This window comes from Pimephales promelas, chromosome 17 (genome assembly GCF_988280905.1).
Source record: "Pimephales promelas chromosome 17, fPimPro1.hap1.1, whole genome shotgun sequence".
In the NCBI taxonomy this organism is placed as follows: domain Eukaryota; kingdom Metazoa; phylum Chordata; class Actinopteri; order Cypriniformes; family Leuciscidae; genus Pimephales; species Pimephales promelas.
Window position 1 is genome coordinate 7,192,328 of NC_142785.1, and position 8,708 is coordinate 7,201,035.

The following is an 8,708-nucleotide window of genomic DNA, read 5'->3' on the forward strand; positions in this document are numbered from 1 at the left end:
AAGCTAAGCTAGCAGGCTCTTCTTCTGTGGAGAAAGCTGAGTAGTGTGGGTTACCATCCTCTTTTTCCCGGACATATCCAGCCGTCAGGTTTTGCTTTCTGCAGTCGCCATTCATTGTTTATATACACAGCTTTAGTTTCAATCGAACTGAATTCATTCCGATTGGTGGATCTGAATGTAGTGTTTACATGAATGCTAAACATGTGATCGGTTGATGTATGTTTTAACATTGCTAAGAAAATTCCCGCTCCTCTGTGAGTGATACGAGACCGGTGCGTCTCACAGGTGTCGGTAATCACGCCACTGGCCTCGCGCCGTTCTCCCGCGGCCCTCACTCGTCCCGCTCGCCACAGTAAACATAATGAATGGCGACTGTAGAACGCAAAAGCCGAATCCCGGACATTTTGGGCGATCTCGAAAGCGCGATCATGGGGAGGCTCATCACTAGTAGCCTAGACCTGCGCTCTGTTAAAGGTAGGCGTGGCCTCTTAGGGCAGCGAAGCAAATGCATTCTGGGAGTTGTTGTCTTTCATCCACATAAGCCAAAAATACATCTTCTGGCTTTTCTCAGTCTAGAAAGCTCCAAATTCAAAAATAATTTCACATTTTTTCTACATAAATGACCCTTTAAATACACATTCATCTTTCCAGAGGTGAAGTATCCCTTTAACCTCTTGGTTTCTGTGGTGTGGCTTTCAGTGGGAATTTATTAGCACTAGTGGTGTCTTTGCTGTCTTTTCTTTCTGTAGCTCTGCTAATAAATTAATGGACCACAATCCTCGTAGAGGCAATACTGTACCTAGAAAGCAGCACGCTTCGCCTGGCTTCCAGCCCCCGCTGCCCCCAGTGGAGGCTGCTGGTAGTGCAGGGGGTCAGTCTATGACTGAACTCTTGCTCCAGCAGCCTGCACATGCGGGCATGGGCTTAGAGAGCTGCCAGCCCGGGGTGGCGCTGGGGATGGCCGCCCTGGCAGCAGCACAGCAGCTTCTAGCTCAGCATACTGAGGAGATCAGGTAAGACTCCTGCAATGTGCTGGACCAGTGCAATGCATTAATGAATGGATGCATTTGGGGCGGTGATGTGGATAAGACACATGCCTTTGGTGTGAGAGATCCGGGTTCGAATCCACTGCGAGAAATGGCTTTAACCATTTCAAATGATTTAATATTACAATATTCCATCAGAGAAGGCTTAAGTTCATATTTATTTGCAGTTTGCATTTTATTGGATGTCAATGTTGCGGAATGTTATTAAATATGATTGGTTGATTTTTCTTTCCGTTTGCTTAACAGCTCAAAGAACCGAGACCCTGCTTCAACTCCTCCTGCTCAGAGAAATGGCACTGGAGGATCAGGACAGCTGAGTGTGGGGACGCCTGTGGCTGGATCTACAGGACCCAGTCCTCACATGGCTCGTAGAGGTCAGTGGACTTACCTCAAAAAAGTCTTTAGGCTCTGATATGTTTACAGCACAGTTCTTTTTCACTCTTCCTTTGGAGGTAAAAAGACATTTGAAATGACTGATCAGTGATATTCTTAGTGAACATCCCAACACCACCCGCGTTTAGCTGAATCTTTAAATATGACTCTTTCGTCTCAATCACAAAATAAACATATTTTTTAATATTTAATATTTTTTAATATATTTTTTCTCCTAATGTTGGGAGTGGTAAATCGACCTGTAGTCTGAGCCTGGCTTAAAGGAATAGTTCACTTTAAAAAAAAACAAAAAAAAAAAAACTTTTGCTGATAATTGACCCATGTCATCCAAGATGTCCATGTCATTCTTTCTTCAGTCGAAAAGAAATTAAGGTTTTTGATGAAAACATTCCAGGATTTTCTCCATATAATGCACTTTACTGGGAACCAAACGGTTCAAGGTGCAAATGAGAGTTTCAGTGCAGCTTCAAAGGGCTTTAAACGATTCCAGACGATGAATAAACGCCATTGCACACTGAGTACGAAATTTTGCGTTTTTTCGTGTTCGTCAGCCTAAAAATTCGTCACACAGAGAAACCTTGCACACTGAGTCCGATGCGTATTTATTAAACCTTTGCGGAAAATAAACGCAAAAATACAAAATGGATTCGTCAAGCAGTGAGGATGATTTTGTTGCCCTCTCTCTTATTGAAGAGAGAAGAAAGAGAAAATATTGGGTCCATCCAATCCTGAAATTGCGCAGAGAGGAAGGAGTTCCACCTCCTTATCAAGGAGTTGCAAATTTATCCTGAGCGATTCAAAATTTACCTCAGAATGTCAGTGGGACAGTTTGATGCTTTGCTTGCGATTCTGGAGCCACATATTAAAAACAAGACCACCAATTTCCATGAACCAATCGATTCTGAACAGAGACTAGCAGTATGTCTAAGGTATGGACACACACACACACGGTGGAAGCGCTGGGCAGACAGAACAGCTGTATAGGCTACAGGTTATATATTGTTTCCAAATAATTAGTTATCGAATTGGCTGCTGCAATCATACCTTAAACGATCCGAAATTTCAATCTGATTGAAAGGAGGGGTTTATTCCTTTCATAATCCAATCGAGAGAACATATAAACACTTGATCGAATTGAAACTGAAAACTGAAAGCACTGTGCATGTGGAATGATGTGTGGAACGAGCTCCTCCCGGTCTTGAATTGTCAAAAAACCTCTGGCTGTGGATGCGAAAAACGCAGAAAATAGAACCCAATCCGAATTTTTTTTTATAACGGATGAAAGTTTCGGAGGCGGTGTGCAAGCGTGATTGACGTAACGTGAGGTCGAATTTTTTTTTAACGTGCGAAAATTTCGGATGCGAATTTCGGACTCAGTGTGCAATGGCCTTAAAGGGATACTCCACTTTTTTTGGAAATAGGCTCATTTTACCACTCCCCCAGAGTTAAACAGTTGGGTTTTACCTTTTTCGAATGTATTCAGTCGATTTTTTTTTTAATATTTAGAAGAATATCAGTAACCAGACAGTTTCTGGTCTCATTGACTTCCATAGTAGGAATGAGACCAGAAACTGTCTGGTTACTGATATTCTTCTAAATATCAGAAAATGGGCTGATTGGATTTGAAAACGGTAAAACCCAACTGTTTAACTCTGGGGGAGTGGTAAAATGAGCCTATTTCCAAAAAAAGTGGAGTATCCCTTTAAGGGTCTTATCTAGCAAAAGGATCGGTCATTTAAAAAATATTAAAAAATGTAAGTTTTATAAGCACAAATGCTCGCCTTCTGTGATGCTGTTGTGACTCCCCTGTTCGAACTCGTTCATCAAAATGAACGAATCTTTTTTCCAGTCATTTGGTTCATTCAACGAACGAAATGAACAAAATGACAAAATGAGTCAGTCACATTCAATTAGAATTGCAAATTTAATTTAACTATAAAGCAGCTCTTTCAGTGTCTGACCTCTACAGACCGTAAGAAACAGAACGTAGAGCCTAAGGAAAGTTTGCTATGGTTAGCCGTTTCGTACTTCAAAACAAACTTCGAGATGACGTCACACCAGTTCGTTCTTTGATTTCACTTGAAGTGTATCAGAACCCCAGAAAGAGCACATTTTTAAGTTCTCTTTTTATTTGTAGGTACAAAGAAGCCGGCCCCAGCTCCTCCTAAACCAGCCAACCCTCCACCAGGCCAACCAACCAATCAGTCAGTACAGCAAACCTCTTCAGGCACCCCTCAGTCCCTCAGCCCCTCCCCTAGACCGCTTTCTAGTCACTCTCCCACCAATCTGAGCCCCACACAAACAAACACGACCCCTCGTCGCTACTCGAGCATCCAGCCTCCCATTCAGGCACCCAACCATCCACCCCCCCAGCCTCCCACACAGGCCACACCCCCTCCCCAACCCACTGCTCCTGGTGACCCCGGAGAAGACCCCTCCCCTCCAAGCACTCCCACTCCTCCAAGCACCCCTCCGCCCACGGCATTGTTTCACGACAGTCCCAGTCCCACGGCTCCCCCGGTGTTCCAGTCAGGATCGCTTCCTCGCCCGAGGCCTGTGCCTAAACCACGCAACAGACCTACTGTTCCCCCTCCGCCCCAACCTCCCGCCACAGGAAGCGACAGCAATGGAATTTGCAGTGCTGCCTTCAAAACAATGGGTGAAGCTCTTTTATTTCCGTCGCACTAGCACACCTCTGTTTAACAGCATGTTTGTTTGCATTTCTGTGAGGCACATGTCTGAATGCTGAAAGTTAGGATGTAGAAAGGCAACAAACCCAGTCTGAATCCAATGTGTGACCAACATTCTTTCCGAGATGCCTTTATAAGTTATAAATGTATTTGCTGAATCAAAAAAGACAATTCTCGTACTAGTAAGACGAAATGTAATACAATTGTAATACCACTGCTTTTACATAAAGACATTAAGATTTCACATTAGAAAGCCTATACAGAGATTACACTGTATAAATAAATGTGTCCTGCTCTTAATTTTAACAGCAGTTTAAAATAAAACAAAAAACATAAGTGTTAACAGACTAACATTTTAGAATTGCACCACCTGGCTGTGAAAACATTTGGGCGCTTCATTGTCGTGAGGGCATTTTTGGCATATCAGTTGTGACTGACTGAAGAGCCATTTTAACAATATTTACCCTTTTCTGCTTAAAGGGTTAGTTCACCCAAAAATTCTGTCAGTATTTACTCACCCTCATGTTGTTCCAAACCTCTATGTGTTTATTTGTTCTGCTGAACACAAAGAAACATATTTGGAAGAATGTTTTAATCAAATAGATCTCATTCCCCATAGGAAAAAATACATACTATGGTAGTCAATGGGGAATGAGATCTGTTTGATTGAAACATTCTTCCAAATATCTTCCTTTGTGTTCAGCAGAACAAATAAACATATAGAGGTTTGGAACAACATGAGGGTGAGAGAATACTGACAGAATTTTTATTTTTGGGTGAACTAACCCTTTAATTATCAATTTGTTAATGTAAATATTAAGTAATTCAGCTATTTATGCTTTAGTGAGATTCAAACTTGCAAACATTTTGCAAAAATCACTGTTTCTTAAATGAAGACACCCATGAATATTAGTTTTGTAATTTTAATATTGTTCTGTAAAATAATAATAATTATTATTATTATTATTAATTAATTCGTAATACAATTGTATTTTACAGGACAACAGTACTGTACTATATTACTATATACTATATTAATATTTCTTCACTAGTTTGTTTAACTTTGATAAAATATTATTATTATTTCTACCACTGCTATTATTATTATTGTGTAGTCATGCTTTAAAAAAACATTGTTAATATGGCCATGTGGTCTGATATAGTTTGTTATTTAAACGCTTTTGAAAAACATAAATGTGTATATATAGAGTATAGGGGGAATTATATCCTCATGATAAAATCAACTTTCAAAGTTCATGTTAAAAAAAAAAATCTCATTTCTGCATAGCGGTTATTGGAAACTTAAAAATAATGGGTATCATGTTGGTTGTGAAATATTGGTTGATCTCTTCCTGTCAGCATGGCGTCACAGCAAGTCAAAGAGCATTTCCATTCATTAGTTGTTTATCTCAAACAAGTTGGATGATTTTTATTACTAACAATCCAGTATTGTGTCTTGCAGATTCGGGGATGACATTTAAAGCACTTGGCCGAGCTTTTATTCCTGACATCGCCGCCGCTGAGAAGACTGTTACCCAACTGAAGGACTCAGACCTTGACACAGAGAGCACAGTTCTGTAAAGATGGCCTTGACCCTCACACCCTTTCCCTTAACCAAAGGTTTGCTAAAAGGGCTGCTCTTCTCACATTACCAAAGTGTTTATGATCTTGGCTGTACTTCTCGAATATCCTACGCTTAAGACAATCAACAATCCCCAGTGGCACCAGGGATACAAACCCCCCGAGATGTAGCATGTTTATTTAAAGCTGCTGATGACAGCAAAATGGCCGGAATCGCATGAGGAACTATGTCTGTACAGTGATGGGCGAATTTGGAAACGAGACGTGAAACTAAATCGATTTTTATGAGGTACGTCTTAAGTGGCCTTAGCTAAACAAAGCAAGTACTCGAAATAAAAAGTGAAAGACACTAATTCAAAAGCAAAAACTCTGGCTTTTTGTATATCTTGTGACTGCAGGTCTTCGGTCAGCCAATACAATACATTCCTTTTCATTTGCAAGCCTTACTATTCCAGTTTGGTTACTAGTTACATGCAATACATTGGTTTAAAAGTATACAAATTGATGATGAGTCAATGAGTGATTCATTTTCTGCCTTACACAGCTGATGTTTTCTGTCATTTTGGGGCATTACTAGGACTGGACCTAAATATATGTGGTAGAGCGCCACTCAGCTATGTGTAAAAGTAATCCTGACTGGTGCGTATGTGAAAGAAGCTATATGTTATTGGACATTTGATTGCTAAAATTAGAGTTAAAGTGTCAGTTTATGTGATGGAAAAGGTCAAAACATGTGCTTTAGTGATATCCTGGTATGGAAACCTTATGTAATGGCTTTGTTTGTGTGTTTACCAGGCCTTGACAAGGATAGCTTTGTATTTTCCTGCTTTTATCCCAGATATGGTACCAAAGTGGGGGAAAATGTGCCACTTGGATGTTATTTTTACTGTATAATGGCTAAAAGCAGACATTATTGCTTACATTTTTTTCCTCCTCGTCTCATATTCTATAAAATCTCCAATTCAAGTATTAAAATATTTCACCATTTCGACAAGATCACAAGATTGAACCTCAGTGGCCTTTCAATCATGTTATGATGGAATTGACTCATCACGTCCACATGATTCTGATCGATTCTCATGTGAGAGGAAAAATGTAGGCGATTATGCTCACTGTTAGATTTTCTTTGTACATTTTCCTTGCCTTTACCGTTCTGCCTTACCCAAGTACACTTACAAGAGCTATTTTACCAAGGCTTGGAAAGTAAACTGACTTCACACTTATGAAACTAAATGTTGATGGTGCGTTTGAAGTTTAGACGCTTCATGTCAGAAGACTTCATCTTCTAAAAAGCAAAATAAATGCTTTGTATTACTGCTTCAAAGTGAAATAAAAACGTGAAACAAGAACTGGACTTTCAGTGTTTCATTAAACATTTACATTCAGTTGAATTAAATGTTATATGCTCATTAATTGAACAACCTATTCAAGTCTTTTTGTACGTCGTCAGAGTTTAAGCTGTCATTGTGGGAAATTACACATCTGAAAAATGTCAGTCCGTCTTCTACTCATGAACTGTACATTCTTTTTTCATGCCTACTTAAAAAATAAATAGTTATTTTATGTGAAGAAAGAAACCATAGTGATGAGAAGCAAGTAGAGCACAGCTTTAGGCGATCAACTTCCTATCTACTGTAGAGGACACTGGTCAGTTATACAGTGCTGTAGATTTTCCAATACTAATAAAAAAAAAAAAACATTTAACTGCAGAACAAACACAATAGTCATGACGGCTCTAATACATGTTCCCAATCAACTGTGCTGTACACTCTAAAAAATATTTTTGGTTTAACTTAAAGGGTTAGTTCACCATACAAGAACAATTCTGTCAGTAATTACTCACCCTCATGTTGTTCCAACCAAGACTTTCGTTCACTCCTTCATAGGCTTCTAAGGCAATTTCATTCTGCCGGTCCAGAAAAGTTAGTAAACACCCCCCCCCCCCATCTTTCATCTTGATCACTTGGACGTCACTTTGATTACACGAGGTAAAAACGATATAAATACTGTTCGTTTTTACCTCGTGTAATCACAGTGACGTCCAAGTGATCTGAATCAGATAAGCAATGTCCAACTGAACCGAACTGAATCAGTTCAATGTTACGCCGGAAGTGATCGCTTGTGTGTGACGTCACTCAATATTTACACGGAGATTTTGGAAGTTTTACCTTTTACTAAACATATTTAGATATACCGAAATCGTCTTCCATTGCGGTTTCCCGTATATCTAAATATGTTTAGTGAAAAGTAAAACTTCCGAAATCTCTGTATAAGCAAAGAGTGACGTAGGCGCGCAAGCGATCACTTCCGCCCCATGCGCAGACTGAAGCGCCCGTACCATCAGATGTTTTTTGTCATGGCTATGATTACAAGAGGTAAAAACGATATAAATACTGTTCGTTTTCTCATAAAAAACGCTCATTTCGTGTCTTGGGCCATCAATGTGTACTTACATTTATGAGTCATTAAATCATGTTTAATTTTGACTTCTCTGTGCATGCTTTTTGGTGGACCCCCTTTAGTCTGGTAGGAAGGGGGGGTTCACCTGCACCGAAAGATATATTTTTTTAACCTAGTTTTTTGTAATCCTTAAGGTGTCTAGAAAATGAATTTTGATGTTCCCCGCGCAAATTTTTGTCCCATATGTGATTTTTTTGTATCATCTTTTGTGTCCGTGCTTGATTTTTGGCTGCGGAAAATGAAAACTTTAAATCTACATAGAATCTGAACAATACATCCTACAGACACAATCTACCCCATTTTCTCTTCGTCTTTGCATGAGGAATTGATAGATATGAGGATTGTCTTGATTAGATGATGTATAGTGCATAAAAACTCAAATAAACACCAAAAAATTTCAAAAAATGGTGACATTGGACCTGGAACTCCTCCCCTATGGACCCTTCTGATATATGTTTTCTAACTTTTGTATTTTTACAGTCTTTAGGATGTCTAAGAAGCAAATGTTGATGATCCCCACCTGAAATATTGTCACATG

General features: G+C 39.5%; 1 protein-coding gene across 2 annotated transcripts in view; it reads left to right on the plus strand.

Annotated features, from left to right (window-relative positions):
- arhgap17a (Rho GTPase activating protein 17a) overlaps nt 1-6,789 on the plus strand; it is a 48,294-nt gene extending 41,505 nt beyond the window's left edge. Inside the window, exons 17-20 of one of the 2 annotated variants that reach the window (XM_039665766.2) lie at nt 750-1,013; nt 1,293-1,420; nt 3,577-4,098; nt 5,592-6,789. In XM_039665766.2, the coding sequence (XP_039521700.2) occupies nt 750-1,013; nt 1,293-1,420; nt 3,577-4,098; nt 5,592-5,710 (1,033 nt within the window). In that variant the 3' untranslated portion in view covers nt 5,711-6,789. The remainder of the gene's footprint in view (nt 1-749; nt 1,014-1,292; nt 1,421-3,576; nt 4,099-5,591) is intronic. The other variant, XM_039665767.2, reaches the window with a different exon arrangement.
- The last annotated feature ends 1,919 nt before the right edge of the window (nt 6,790-8,708 follow it).